Here is a 16662-nt window from a genome sequence, read left to right as displayed (position 1 = left end):
CACTCAATAAAACAGCACAAAAGCAAATATATACAAATATTAAATAAACAAAACAAGCACAAGGAATTGCGAAAAGCAAAAAGGAAAACCGAGAAAAATCGCTGTGTGTTTTTTTCCGAGTGTGTGTGTTTTTTTTTGCCCAAAAAAAAAGGCAAAAGGCGTTGCCAAATCAAAAGTTGCAACTAGAGAGCACAGTTAATTAAACTTAAAATTTAATAAAATCCGAATAAACTATAAAAAGCATACTAAGTTAACATAATATTTAAATAAAACTTAAATAACCTTAACTAACATTGAAAAACAAACTTCAACACAGGCACTACAACATTTATATAGAAAGCAAAGCATAAATTAATCATACGCACCGTTCAACAAAGCAAAAAAGGCACCAAAAGTGACATTGTGAAAGTAGAAAGCAAGTAGAAAGCAAGGCAAAGCATTAATAATACACACAACAATCATATATGTATATATATACAAAAATATATATGTAGCAACTAAGGGATATAAAAGGATATAAAGGACTCGGCTGTTCTATTATTTAACTGCTTTCAACGCCACGTTCAACTTGACGAAGCTCGATTGAAAGCCGCTTTCAACTGCCCAGCATCATCAGGAGAGCGAGAGAGTGTGTGTGAGAGAGAGAGAGAGAGAGCGAGAAAGAGTGTGTGACAGGCAGCGACGTCAACGTCAATTCGCTCAATATTTATTCGCAATTCTCCAACGTCAACGTCAGTTTCTGACTGGATTTCTGTCTCTTCTCCTCTCGCTTCGCGTTTGACTCCATCAAAAAGAATCAAGAAAAACAGTTACCAAAATAAATAACAACTGACAGCTGCTGCTGCTTTTGTCCTGCTCTTCGTCCTTCTCTTTCTTCAGCTGCTCCTGCGAATCGCGACTCGATTTGAATCTCGAGTGCACAATTTGCAACGAATTCTAAGCAATATATTCACCAGATAAACAAACAAATAACAAGTGTAACTGTTACTTAAGTCAACAACAACAACAAGTTAATATTAAATTAAATTAACAAATAACTAAAGGAATTACAACAAAAACGCAATGGGTGCCAAGGAAAGTGTCGAGGCAGCCGTTAAAATGAATGCCGATGGCTGGGGTCACGTGGAGGTGTGTATAACTTTAAATAATAACTGAAATAATATAAATAACTCAATAAAAACTATGGACAAATTTAATAATTTAAACTAAACAATAATATTTAAACCCGTTACTTAAAAAATAAGCAAAAGGGTATATTGTGTTCGTTGGAATGTATGTAACAGGAAGAAGAAGGCATCTCCGACCCCATAAAGTACATAAAGTATATATATTCTTGATCAGCTTCAATTGCCGAGTCGATATAGCCATGTGTGTCTGTCCGTCTGTCCGTCTGTCTGTCTGTCCGACCGTATGAACAAAAGGATCTCAGAGACTATAAGAGGTAGAGCATCCAAATTTGGCACACAGATTCCTATAGACTCCTCGCAGGTCAAGTTTGTTTTAAATTTTTGTCACGCCCCCTTCCACCCCCGTAAATCGCGAAAATCCACCACACCCACAGCTTTTAAGATAATACAGTTTTTATGGTAATTAACGTTATCTATTAATATTATCTATAATCTCACTTAACCCCAGCAAGATCGGACAAGTAGAACGGGAGGAATAGCTAACCAAAGTTATTAATAATGTTATTATTTTAATACGATTACCCAAAAGTATGCAGTAGTTTTTATTAATAATTGTCTGTATGCCAAATTTGCTTGCTCTAGCTCTAATAGTCTCTGAGATATAGGTAATGAAATTCCTTAAATAATAATGGCAATATCAAAAAACTTTTTATTTTTATAATCTATATTGGGTTTATTATAATAATATCAAAGAAATTTTAGTCTACTGCATTTCTTAAATATATAAAGTAAAATAATAGATAAATATGATTTTAATTATAAAAATACTTTCAAGTCAACACGAACAATAAAATAATAATGTGAATATCAAAACAAAACAATTTTATGATCTGTTATTAATTTAAATTAAAAATCCCAATAACATTTTCTGGTGCAATCTTCATTTATTTCTTAACTGAATTATAACTTTATCAACTTTGTTACTCTATAATATTTGCCTCGTATGCTAAGTCAATTTTCTAATTATTCAAATTGTCAATTTGCCATTGCTAACCGTCTTGTGCTCTTTTATTATTTACTTGTCCAATTTGCAATTAGTTTTCCATTGTTTTCTTAACCAGTGCAGCAATTATTTCTTGGCTTTTCATGTTGAGCTTTCAAATTAAGTTGAGCTTTGTACAAACATAATTTAAACTTTTACTCATGCATTCTAAAGTCAGCCAATTTCCATTTGCTTAAGTGAAACATTTATCGATACATTCATATTTGGCTTAGATTTTTTTTTAAACATTTTTGAGGGTTTTATAATAAGTATAATTTAATTTAAAATGTTGCTTTAATAATTGGGAGTAAAAAATAGCAATTATTCTACAAAGAGAAAGTTCATTATTCTTGTAAAAGGCTTATAAATTAAATGCTTTAATAATAATAAAAAAATTATAATTATTAAATAAACTATATTTTGTTTTCCAATCCAAAAGAAATGAAGTTTCTTGAATAACAATTTAATTTGATCAAGTAGAATAATTTATTTAAATTTTGCTAGTATTTTGATGGAGAAGATAAATACATTTTTAATAGGAAATTTATATAAGTAGCTCTTATAATAAAGACAAATAATAATTTAAAGAAACTGAATTTATTTTTAATGATTTCGTTTCTTAAATAATTCCCTCAAGTTGATAATTTTGACAATTGTTCTTCAAGCACTGCGATAGTTTTTTATTCATTTGACTTGAATGCCATCTTCAACTGTCTGTCAGTTTGTCAAGTTGTCAATTGGCTGTGTCACAGACAATTCAATCTGTCAATGATGGCACAGTAACCAGACTGTGACCCAAAATCGCCAAATCTGTCGCCACTTTGATTCCTGATTGCATTTTGATGAGAAAAAAGAAAGAGAGCTACATTGAGTGTTTTTTGATTGATTTTAAAAATAAAATTTAAAGAAAATGAAGAAGAAGAAGCAGAAAGAAAACACGTGTGGCAGCCACTTGATGAAGGGGGCACAAAACATGCGGGCCAAAAAAAATTCAAAAAAATGTATTTATCTCTCAATCTCTCAAACTCTTGAGCTTTAAGATCGCTGTGTGGGCGAGCAACAACTCTTGAGATTACAGAGAGACAACGCGAGAGTATAAATAGAGACAGAGAGTTAGAGAGAGAGAGCGAGAAAACGTCGCGTTTGCATGAATGAAAATGCGCTTCGATTTTCCTCAGATTTCATCTGTTTTGAGTTTGTAGTTTTTAGTTGTTTGCCTGAGTTTGTGGCGTGCATTTAAGAGTTGTTTTTTTTCGGAATAAAAAAACATTTATATAAACTTTATTACAACAATTCGAAAAGTTCGTAAACAGGTGTCTGCTCGGTAAATGCTGTAAATAAAAATAGATAAAAATCATAGAGTGTATATATATTCGTATAGAATGGCTAGAAAAACAAACAAACCGTCTACAGGCTGCAGACAGAACAAAAATAAAAAGCGCCCAACGTTTTTACATATATAATTATTTTCATTTTTTAAGGTGTACTAAAAGAATTCAAAATTCATTTTATATAAATAAAAGTGGCAGCCAGTCGGCAAATGTGCAACATGTGGCGCGATTGTGAGTGTGTGTCGGTGTTGCCATAATTATGACAAATAAAAGAAGCTAGAATTTAAATAAAAATTATTTGAGAAAATTTAAAAAGAAGCGAAAAATAAATACGCTTAAAAAGATGGAACTTAAATGAACTTTAAAGAAGATTATGTGGTTATAAATTTTTGTCTATAGTTTTTTTTCTTTAAAAAATAATTGTAAAAGTTATAAAAGTGCTTAAATACACCCAAAATATATGAAATTATTTAGTTTTTATTGCTTTTCCTGAATATAAACAACTTTTAAACACTTTAAATATGCTAAGTAAAGCAAAAAAAAAAAACAAAAATCTGTTTCAATGCATCCAAACAACTGTACAATTTTCGAGTTGTATTGCTTACTTTAAATAAAATTTTATTTTATATACATATTAAAAAGCGCTATTTCTAGCATTTAATAAGCGAAACTTGCACTACTGATAAGATTAATTAGGCTAAAAGAAAGTATTAGTTTAAATGCAAACCAAAAATATTAAGTATAGATTGTTTTTATGGTTTTTCTTAAATTTAACAAATTTTAAGATTTTTAAGATTTAGCGTAAAATGAGTTAAACTGGCAACATTGAGTGTGTGTAGTGTCAAAAGAAATAAAACTCGCACCGAGATCAAATCAAATCAGAAAAACACAAATCAAAGCAAACTTCAAAGCACTTTTTTCCGCTGGAAGTCTTCAAGGTGTTGTTGCTGTTGTTGTAGCTGTGATTTTTCGAATCGTTGTTGTTGTTGTGTTGACACCTACACGCCAAGCATGTGGCATGCGGCATGTGGCGCGGCAAGCAGCAGCTTTCGACTGCATTTTGGCCAACAAATAGCGTTGAACTCTCGTCTCGTTCGCACCTCGCTCAAAAGCGCTAAGCGTTAATAGACCAGCCATGCGTGGGTTGATTCAAACGTTTCAACTCATATGTTGCCTAATAGCTGAAGTTGTTTCAAGTTCAAATATTTATGCATTTTGATTTATGCATTGTATCTGCATATTTTTAACTGAAAGTCACATTTTTCATGCATTGTTGTTGGTGATAAAAAATATAGTTTTGTGATATCAAAATTAAGATTGATTAATCGACTAAAGTTTAAGCTTACGCAGTATTATTGCCCTTACTAGAGTTAATTGTTTTTAAATATTTTTTTTATACACTGCTAAAAAATGTTTGTTTTTGACGTAAAGACAAAAACTGCTTTAACAATGAAATTATCTTAATTTAAGAACATTTAATTTATGGGTTTTTGTATTTTATTGCTCTTAAAGTTGTTTTAAGTTAAACAAAATATATTTAATACGATAGTTCTATATTTTAGAAATCTCTCTTTTTTAATTAGTGTATATTTGCAGCTTGATGTGAAAAGTTACTATAGATTTCAAAGGGGATTTAATCATTAAGCAGAGTTTTTTTAGCTAGAGCTTTTACTAGACTTTGATTAGTATCTTTAGGAAGTGAACAAAGTCACTTTATGAATTTAAATTATGAATTTAATTAACTATTATATCCTGAATATATTAAAAAATACAAGTATAATTTATATTAAGTATAATTCTGTATGCATTTTTCGTGGTGCATTATTTTCGTAATTTATTTTCTATTATATCCTGAATATATTGAAAAATAAAGTACAATTTATATTTAGTATAATTTTGTATGCATTTCTCTTAGGGCATTATTTTCGTTATTTATTATCGTAAAATTTTTACTTGGGTAAAAGATCTATAGATGAACTTCTACAATCGCTTTAAAGACATAAAATCGTATTTCTTTACAAACTTTGCAGCTAAAAAGTGTTAATTATATAGCTTAACTAAATATTTTCTTGTTCTTTTTTTCACTCCCTCTCTCTCTCTCTCTCTCTCGTTCTCTTTGTCTTTGTCTACTTTAGCAGCGAGGAAGTCGCTACCACGGTCATCGGCATAATCAACGCTCCCAGTCGCTAAATCGCGGCCAAGCGCTTTCAACGGCGGACGTGAGCAACATGTGGTGACATCGGGGTGCCTCTGGTAAAGGTAAATATCTCGACTATCACTTGATTAAAGCATCATTAATATATATATACAAATTTCTGAAATAAAATTAGGAACTGCTGTTGGTTGTGCTAACTGCGCCATGGGCAACAAATTGAGCTGTTCGTGTGCTCCATTGATGCGCAAGGCTTATCGCTATGAGGACTCTCCCTGGCAGAGTTCACGTCGTCGCGATGGACATCTATTGAGGTGAGCTGCGAGCATCAGGTTGCAACTACACCCAGAGAAAAAATGCCATCAATTGCAATTTAAATAGCAAATGATTTCACATTAAACATAAAAAATACTTTGATTTAACTAAAAACTTACCTAAACGTCAAAGATAATACAAAAATAGTAAAACTTGACTTGTAAAGTCGCAGTCCAATGTCTTACCAGACTTCAAACTTGCATAACTTTGTCAAAACTAAACCGATTTTCAAGCGGAATATCATTTTAATCATGGTTTGGCTTCTTTATTCATTCCACATTTAAATTTTGTTTATTTAGAAAATTTTTATATTTTTCAATCATAGCCATGGTTTGATGCTAAGGGTCCTCCCTTTGATATTTTGAAATTTGAAAATTTTAAATCTCAAGTTTTCACCTTTAATCAACTCCTTATATCATAACTAGTATTAAACAGTAATTTAAACTTGATTCTGGGGCATTTCATTTTTCTGTAAAAAATCATGTTAAATTGTAGAAAAATTTTGACTTGTAAAGTTGCTTGATCCAAGGTCGAACTTCAATTTGTCATAACTTTGTCATGGCTGAACCGATTTTCAAGCGGAATATCATTTTGATCATAATTTGGCCTCTACTTTGATTCTGCATACAATTATTATTAACTTTAAGAAATTTTTCATTTTCATATTTTTTCGATTTTGATGGTAAGGGTCCCCCCTTTAAAATTTTGAAAAATCAAAATTTTAAATCTTAAGTTTTCACTTTTAATCAACTCCTTATATCGTATTTAGTATAAAACAACACTTTAAAATTGATTCTGAAAACCTTTATTTTTCTGTAAAAAATCGTGCTAAAATTGACGAAAAAATTGACTTGTAAAGTTGTCAGTTCCAAGACTTACGAAACTTGAAACGTGCATAACTTAGTCAAATAGTATCCGATTTCCATGGGGAATGTCATTTTGATCATTATTTGGTCTCTAGATTGATGCTGCATACAAAAATTATGAACTTACAAAAATTTTTAATTTTGGTTCTTAATTTTTTAGAAGATCCTGACAAACAGCACAAGATTTTATTAAACTTGTATTCAAAGATTTTATAGTTTCCAAAAATATATATCGTTAAGTCATAGGAAAAAATAGTTAAATCAAAGCATTTAAATTGTTAAACATTTTTCTCTGGGTGTCATCAATTGTTGCTTTTGCAGTGGCAACTTTCTCTGCATTCTACTTCGTCTCTTTTGTTAACTGACTGGCTGTAAATATGGCACAATTAAAACAACAATTGAATTCGTCTCTGTCGATAAACTTTTTGTAATCAAACTAATTATGTTCTTCTTCTGGTTTTTCTTTCTTTTAACCCAAAAACTTTTAAAACAACACTACAAAAAAAACTTTCGACTTTGCCTACACATCCAAACCAACACACAAACCACACTTGGCAATACAACAAACAACAAACAACAATCTGCCAACTGTAACAACTTTTCCTGTAAAAAAAAACCAACAACAACTGCGCTTCCTTTGTTTTGTTTTACTTTCAATTGTATAAATGAAACAAACAAACTTTGCACAAAATTTCAATTGGATGAACGAACCCAACAACAATGAAACAACCCAACAACAACAACAACTATAACTATAACCATAACTATAACTTTAATAACTAACTTAATGTATTCGTCAACCACATATGATTCTTTATTAACCAACACTAGTTCGTTCAGGTTGTGGGCTGAGGTCTTTCATGTATCGGCAAGTGGCGCCGGCACCGTCAAGTGGCAACAAGTGTCCGAAGATTTGGTTCCTGTCAACATCACATGCATTCAGGACTCGCCCGAGTGCATTTTTCACATCACCGCCTACAACAGTCAGGTGGATAAAATACTCGATGTGCGACTTGTGCAGCCAGGTAAAATCTATGTCTTCTTTTCTATTAAATGTCTAACGAAATATCAGAGTTGCTTAAAAGTTTAAGGATTTTTTCTTATAAAAATGCATCAATTATTGCATTTGTCTGACATATTTTTTTAAAATATATAATTGTTGTATTTATAATTGTTATATAGTTTATATTTGTAAATTGATTTTATTTAATTTAATTTATTTAATTTTTCATTCAATCATTTTTTCACTAAATTATAATATATTATCATATTCTATGCAATAAACAATCTTATTTAGTATATATATTTTTTTAGTTAATTAAAAACTGAATTTCCTAATATGTAAAAGAGTTTTTTTTTATAAAAGTGCATTAATTTATTGTATTTGTCTGATATATTTTTTTAAATTATTAATTTTTATATAATAGTTTAACTCATATACATATATATAATATCAACTAAAATATTTGCTATATTTACACAGTAGATAAATTCACTTTAATTCACATAAAAATGGAATTTATTTAATTTAATTTATTTTATTTTTTATTCAATCATTTCAATAAAGAATCTTATTTAATATATATATATTTGTTTTTCAATTAATTAAAAACTGAATTTAATTGATTTCTATAAAATTTAAGAAAACCTGTAAACAAATATTTAGACATTTAACTGCGATTATTTTATACAATAGAAAATTTCATTTTAATTCACATAAAAATTGAATTTATTTAATTTTTCATTCAATCATTTTTTCACTTAATTATAAAATAATGTCATATTTTATGCAATAAAGAATTTTATTTAATATATATAAATATTTGTTTTTTAATTAATTAAAAACTGATTTTAATTTAATAATAAAACATTTAAAAAAATCTGTCAACAAATATTTAGACATTTAACTGCGATTATTTTAGACTAAATTTTACAAATTTTTAACAATTGTGTATAAAAATATAAATTTTTTTCTTGCTATATTGTGCAATTTAAAATTAAATTAAATTTAGTTAACCGTTATTTTTGTTTGTTTTAAGATAAAATTCACATTACATATTGAAATATCATTGATTTTTAATTTAATGTATTTTTATTAAATTTTTTAAAACTTTACAAGTGTTGGAAAAAATTAAAAAAACAAGTAAAAATACTTTTAGCAACACTGATAATTGTTAGAAATTTATAAAACTTGTTTGTTTAGTTGGCTTTGTCTAATTTGTAAATTGGATTTTTGTAGGCACTCGAATTGGCCAGGCATCGGAATGCTTTGTCTACTGGAAGGATCCCATGACTAACGATACTTGGGGATTGAATTTTACATCGCCCATCGATGCCAAACAGTTTCGAGAATGCTGTGTAAGTATTCTCTTACAGTTTTGTGGAGTTGTAACGCCGACAACGATGACATGCAAAAACCACCTCAACTGATACCTTAACCACCAATTAAAAAAAAAAAAAAAAAACTGAAGCCACCTAAACCACTTAACACCACACTACAAACACACACACACAACCAAACACACACACAAACTTACTAATAACAATGATGCTGTGATTTGATGACCGACCGTGATGAATGTTTAATGATGATGATAATGTTAATTATAATCGTAATGATGTTGAATTCAGCTTTAAAATATTCTTATATAAATATTATTCTGGAACTAAATTGATTTCAAAATTTCGTGTGCTTTTATTTAAGCTTTGATTCATGCCATGCCATTAGTCACAGTCACTGTCACAGTCGCAGTCACTGTCACTGTCGTTCACACACACACACAGACAGACAAAACAGACAAAACGCTCTCTAAAAAAAGAAGAAAAACAGCTGTAACTGTAAACATACTTATCAGCATATAAGTATACATATATTTATATATATATAATACATATATACTCTTGTTCATTAGTTTTATAAATTTGAACAATCTGGCATTTTATTTATCTTTAAAAAAATTCTTGAGTTCTGTATTGAAATTGAGTTTTATTTAAATAACTTTTGTTTGGTTTTTAATAATCAAGAATTTGGCTAAAAGAAATATGTAAAATTTGGATTTATACGTAGTGCTATATAATTTCAGAGCTTTAGAATACTGCTTTAACATGTTAAACGTGGTCGAAAAATTGAACAGAAATTGTGGTCAATACTAAAATCTATGCAGGGCATACTGAAAAGTAAAAATAAAATATATTTAATACTAAACAATTATTAAAATAAAGTTAAAAAATCAATGCTGTAGCATATATTGAAAAGTAGTTATTTAAAATTAAATATATACTGTAAATTGATTAAAAATTTGTGAATTACAAATTTAAACAGTTTCTGTTCGATTTCTAGACTTTTAATAACCTCTACACATATACACAGAAACAAACACACCTACATAGACTTTGAACTGTTCACATAAAATCTGTCTGGATTTCGTATCTAATAATTGTTTTGTATCTTTTCTTACTTTGCGCCTCATTTGTTGCAGGTATCTTACATTGTAAAAAAATACGTTAGTATCACTTCATGATATATTTATTTGTCACGAACACACAGTACTACTTCTATTGCTACTACTACTACTGTTTCTACTACTATTACTACTACATATTGCCAACTGCTGCTACTAAATGTCAACTTTTTTTTACTGTCAACGCAGAGAAATTTAATTCTATTGAAATCCCAATTCAAGTAGCGCTCCCTTTAGTCGGGCATGTATAAGATCTTCCATTTAAGCATTCACACACACACACACACACACACATATATCTATATATATATACATTCAAGCACACACACACACAGGCATTAACGTGTCCTTAAGTGTTGTAATTGTTGTAAATGCCCAAAAATCACTTTTATGTGTCTTTTTGTCACAAGTTTTCAACCCCAAAAAAATACTCAAAAATAACTATCACAAGCACCAAGCATACACCAGCATAAACCAGTTAAAAATACCAGAGAAAATACCAGAAAAATACCAGGCTATGCAGCTGCATTCATTTATATAAATGTATCTTTACTTTTATTTGTGTGTGTGTGTGTGTTTTTTAAAGGTCTACTTAATTGTGCATATGTATATTAACACACACACTCTCGTTCACACACACAGAGATACACACACACACACACACACTGACTAACTACTTAACACGGCACAGCCACTAAAATTTGTTAAATGTATTTATATTATATATTCTTTCATTTCTTTTTCTCTCTTCTAATCATTTTCGAAATCATTATCGAAACACAAACAACAAATCAATCGATATATATATATATGTATATATATTATCGATAATATCAAAAAACAATTAAAAACAAATTCGTTTTCAAAACTTTCATTTTTGATGCATTTCATTTTGATACTTATAAATATATAAATATTCGAATAATGATATAAAACCGACCTTCAAAAAATAAAACTTTACACACGCAACTACAAAACAACAACAACTACAACAACAACAATATAACAATAACTTTGTCAATTAAAAAAAAAATAATAAAACTCTAAATGTACACTTACAAATCTATATTTCTATCTATGAAAAAAAATCTGTCCAAAATAAAAATTCCCCGAAATGCTTTTACTAACTCTAACATAAAACTTTATTTAACAACTTTCTACTATTATTATTATATATTTATGTATGTATAAATATATATGTTAACTTTCCAATTCGTTTGCATTTGACACATGTGCCACAAAAAAAAATAAAAATAACTCAAAACTGATATTCGAAAATTTCGAAAATAATGAACCAAAAATTTACAAATTGAATGAATTCAATGAATTGCTAATCGTACAATGAAAATGCAAAAGAAAAACGCAAAACGCTTTAAAACAATCGCACGTATCCTCTACTACAATACCGTTACCTATCCACTGCAAACCGTTACCGATGAGCCCTAAATATCCCCGATAAAAAGTCCCAGCTCCATCCATCCCGAACCGAGTGGGCGGTTAAAGAAATATCGATACAATTTTCAAAAACAAATGCTCAATTTAGACTAGAAACGAGGATCATGAAGCGACAATAGAAAAAAAAATCAAAAAAAAAAAGCAGCAGGAAAAATTTTGAGAACCGAGAACCAAAGTTAACCTAAAAGTTAACCAGAGAAAATTCTGTATTCAAAAAATAGAGTTAAACAGAGATTTAACCTGAGGCTTAATTATTAAATATATATAGTTATATTCTTGGAACATAATTTTTAAAGGTTTCTAAAACCGCGAAAGAATCGAATCGATATTGCAGCAATTTAATCAAAATTAGGACTAAAGTTAAGCGTTACTAAAACTTAAACTAAAGTTTGTTAATCCTAAATCCTTATAGAGAGAGAAGAAGAAGAACACGCTGCTTGAACGAACGCACTTGAAAACTTCTATCAACTTAACTAAAAACTTAATTCTAATTGTAGTTTCTAACTAATTAATGCTTGTATGTGTATGTTTATCTAATTCACTATCTAAACTAACTACTATCTCTATCTAAAACTCTAAATATATGTGTTATTCAAGCAAAGTTACTAAACTTTATGCACTTTTCAAAACTACAACTTAGAAGTTCTTTAAAAATCACACAAAAAAAAAAACAGCTGAAAAATCTTCGCCAAGTTTGCAAAAATAACTTGAGCCAGTTATAGTTAAAGATCCAAGTGATCGAGACAGAGAAAAGAGAAAGTAGAATTTTCAAAAGAAAAAAGAGAGAGAGAGAGAGCAGAGAAAACCGCACACACAGTACCTTGTTATCCCAATCAACTAACCTAATGATAGTGCGACGTTTTACAGTCGCCTTCTTTCAAATTTTCACGAAAGGCCTCGTCGAGCTACTCCCTGAAATTGGATCCGCCGGGCAAGGGCAAGGTCAAGGCCAAACGAAAGCCGCTCAGCACACCGGCGTCGCCGTCGCGCGTCCGCCAAGAGCCACAATGCACCTGCATGTCCGCCGAGCAGTATGCGCGCCTGAGAACCGATCCACGTGTTAGAGGTGAGAGAGAACAAAATACCAAAAAAAAACCAACCCAAAAAAATTAAAAAAAAAAATATTCCAAGCTCTACTAAGAAACTCCAAACGCCAAATCGGTTAGTTCTACTTAACGAGTGCAACTCGTAGCCTTTTCTTATTTTTTTTTTAATTTTTTTTTTTTTTTAAGATAATTTTATTTTTTTTTAACCTACGCTTAGCTTAGAAATACTATATGTAACTACTTACCACTTGTAAACCCTGTTAAATATACACCTAGTAAATTAGGAATCAAGGGAAAAAAATAGTACCTCCACCGCATCCCCCATCAAATCTCATCGCCATACTCATTGCAGGTTCATCAACATTGCCGCGTAATGTCGGTTCACACAGAATCACCGATGTCGATGGCCAGCAGCAGGGCAAGGTTGTAAGCGCCGTGAGCAGCACCTCACTCTATGATAATGTCGCCAGCGGTGGCCCAACTCAAGGAGGCGGTAAGTTAACATACAAGAAAAAAAAAAAAAAAAAATTTGTAAATATCAAGATACAAATAAAAAAGTCCAAATTGTAATGGAATCAAATTTAAAATAATAATCTACATGGGAATATCTTAAATATACTTTTGTTGGTTGGGCTTTCCTGGAAACAGAATAAATATTTTCCATTTTTATACCCGTTACGTAATAAATAAGTAAAAGGGTATGTTGTGTTAGTTAGAATGTATGTCACAGGGAGAAGGAGTCATCTCCGACCCCATAAAGTATATTTATTCTTAATCAGCATCAACAGCCGAGTCGATATAGCCATGTGTGTCTGTCCGTCTGTCCGTCTGTCTGTCTGTCTGTCTGTCCGTCGGTGTGAACGCCTAGATCTCAGAGACTATAAGAGATAGAGATATTAAATTTGGCACACATATTTCTATATATCCCACGCAGATCAAGTTTGTTTCAAATTTAAGCCAAGCCTTCCTCCGTTCCCGCAAGTCGCGAAAATTCACCACACCCACAGTTTTTAAGATAATACAGTTTTTATGGTCAAAAACGTTATCTATTAATATTATCTATAATCTCACTTAACCGCAACAAGATCAGACAAGTAGATCGGGAGTAATAGCTAACCAAAGTTATTAATAAAGTTATTATTTCAATACAATCACCGAAAAGTATGCAGTAGTTTTTATTAGGTAGTAATTTCATTAAAGTACTTTTATATATATTGAAATAAGTATATATAATAATTTATAATATATGCCTAAGTTAATGAACTAGTATTAAAAAACATATTTAATTCATTTTTTAGTAAAATTTTTAAAACAAAATTGAATGTACAATCAAATAATACCAGAAACACTCAAAATGGTATAGTTTTCCCGATTAGAGAATTACTTATATTCCCAGCTCTGACATTTGATATATGTATCGTTTATTTTAACCCAACAGATACCCTACAACGCCAGCTCAAGGGACAGGATGGCGCGATGGTGGCCAACGCGGGTGTAAATACGAATACGCCCGGCGTGATTGTGACTGGAGTGGGCAGCGGCTCGGACATGTGCACTCAGAATCATGTGGGCTCCCAGGTGGGACCCGACGATGGCGGAGCCTGTCAAATGGACATGGATCTGTCAAAGAGCGAGGGCACTCAGGTGGGCGGGGGATTGCATCAGAGTGTTGGCACCTCCACCAAATCAACCGGTACACGCAGCAAGGATTTCAATGATGATATGGTGAGTGCGAATACGAGTACGAGTTAAGTAAGTCCTTTGAGAATGTGACACTCTCAACTGTGAACAGTGGGGAAAACGACTAGATTAACCAGAAAATAACATCGAAAAGGGTGTCGTTAACTGAAACTTACTTAGTACCGCAACCGAAACCTGTAACCAAAATAAATTCTTTTTCAAGAACCGATAACCAAAACGTTTGTACAGAAATGGCTTTGGTAAAGTTTCATAGGTCAAACAGTTGACCAACTTCTAACTGTCATAACTTTGGTAAAACTTGTCCGATTTTCAAGCGGAATGTCATTTTGATCATGGTTTGGCTTCTAAATTCATTCGGCATTTTAATTTTGAATATTTAGAAAATTTTATATTTTTTGATCATGGCCATGGTTTGATGCTAAGGGTCCCCCCTTTGAAATTTTGAAAATTCAAAATTTTAAATCTCATGTTTTTACTTTTAATCAACTCCTTATATCGTAATTAGTATAAAACAACACTTGAAACTTGATTCTGAGAGCTTTCATTTTTCTGTAAAAAATCATGTAAAAATTAAGAAAAATTTTGACTTGTAAAGTTGCTAGGACAGAGTCTAGACCAACTTCTAACTGTCATAACTTTGCCAAAACTTAACCGATTTTCAAGCGGAATGTTATTTTGATCATGGTTTGGCTTCTTAATTCATTCTGCATTTAAGTTTTTTTTTATTTATAAAATTTTATATTTTTTGATCATAGCCATGGTTTGATGCTAAGGGTCCCCCCTTTGAAATTTTGAAAATTCAAAATTTTAAATCTCAAGTTTTTACTTTTAATTAACTCCTTATATTGTAATTGGTATAAAGAAACACTTTAAACTTGATTCTGAGACACTTCAACACTTTTGTAAATAATGTAAGTGTTGACTGAGATTTACCCATAACACTTAAATTAAAATAAGCTTATTTAGTCATTTGTCCCACTGTGTAGAGAGTCTCAATGGGTTTTAGTTTGTCTGGTCTGGTCTGGTCATCTAATCGTCATCTCTCTGTTTTGCTGTTTTGTTGTATTGTTGTATTGTTGTCTTGTTGCTTTGCAGACACGCGATGCGCATTCGCACGACATGCACCACCAGCACAACGTAATCAACAATAACACACGACGCAAGACGAAGAGCACCGAGGACATGAATGTCGATACGAGCACATTGAAGCGCATGCTAAAACCGATGCCCAGCACCGAGAGCCCCGTCACCTCGCCGGAGATGGGACGGCGGCGTTACAACTATTACAATGCGAATGCGGCTCAGACATTGGGCCCACAGCACATGCATCAACATGCCATGGCCATGGGCATGGGCCTCGGTGGGGGCATGGGAGGCGGTGGCGGTGGCGGTGTTGGAGGTGGTCATCATGCCATGAACAACAATACATTGGGACAACGCGGCAACGGCAGCGGCAGTCAGTCATCGCGCTTCTCCGGCTCGAGGTGAGTTCTCTAGCCCTAGCCAACACTCTCGAATAGCTCGTTAAGCCCTCGCAAAAGATTACTTGAATTTTGTGACGAAATCTGTAACGCAAAACTATGATAACTTTGTTGTCTTTACAAATATCGCAAGCAAATTAAGAAATTTTCTTTATAAATATAATCAAAACATTTTTTGGTAAATTTGATTAAAATCGTACCAGTATTTCTTATGGCTGCCCTAGTAACGATCTTTAACCAAATCATAGTGTCATAACTTGGTTATTTCTTGAGATATCTCTACCAAACTCACTACTTGTGTTTATAATGATAATTTTTGTGTCCTAACCAAATTTGATTAGGATCGGATTAATATATATATATTTATATATCTTATGGCTGCCCTAGGAACGATCTTTAATCAAATCATAGTGTCATAAATGTAGTATTACTTGATATATCTCTACCAAACTCACTACTTGTGTTTATCGTGATAATTTATACGTCCTAACCAAATTTGATTAGGATCGGATTAATATATTTATATCTATTTTTGCCTTAGGAGCGATCAATTCTTAATCAACTCACTGCTTGTGTATCTAATGATATTTTATACATTTCGACAAAATGTTCCTAAAATCTGAAATTCTTTAATATCAACTATAACGGCTTTTATCAAATCCAAAGTGAATTTTTGTATAAATGA

The 16662-nt window shown here is 31.3% G+C and overlaps 2 protein-coding genes across 2 annotated transcripts in view; both read left to right on the top strand.

The window, feature by feature from the left end:
• The first annotated feature begins 1062 nt into the window (after positions 1 to 1062).
• On the top strand, positions 1063 to 5753 carry LOC117788993. The gene is made up of 2 exons (XM_034627966.1): positions 1063 to 1128; positions 5639 to 5753. The coding sequence occupies exons 1-2, from the start codon at positions 1063 to 1065 to the stop codon at positions 5735 to 5737; spliced, it is 165 nt and encodes a 54-aa protein (XP_034483857.1). The 3' UTR covers positions 5738 to 5753.
• The window catches only part of LOC117788992, a 136112-nt gene continuing 125127 nt past the window's right edge, over positions 5678 to 16662 (top strand). Inside the window, exons 1-8 of the mRNA XM_034627965.1 lie at positions 5678 to 5759; positions 5831 to 5966; positions 7665 to 7858; positions 9073 to 9191; positions 12617 to 12815; positions 13148 to 13288; positions 14234 to 14520; positions 15592 to 15980. Of these exons, the coding sequence (XP_034483856.1) occupies positions 5860 to 5966; positions 7665 to 7858; positions 9073 to 9191; positions 12617 to 12815; positions 13148 to 13288; positions 14234 to 14520; positions 15592 to 15980 (1436 nt within the window). The 5' untranslated portion in view covers positions 5678 to 5759; positions 5831 to 5859. The remainder of the gene's footprint in view (positions 5760 to 5830; positions 5967 to 7664; positions 7859 to 9072; positions 9192 to 12616; positions 12816 to 13147; positions 13289 to 14233; positions 14521 to 15591; positions 15981 to 16662) is intronic.

This window comes from Drosophila innubila (genome assembly GCF_004354385.1).
Source record: "Drosophila innubila isolate TH190305 chromosome 3L unlocalized genomic scaffold, UK_Dinn_1.0 0_D_3L, whole genome shotgun sequence".
NCBI classification, from domain to species: Eukaryota; Metazoa; Arthropoda; class Insecta; order Diptera; family Drosophilidae; genus Drosophila; species Drosophila innubila.
This window is presented reverse-complemented; position numbering and strand designations above follow the sequence as displayed.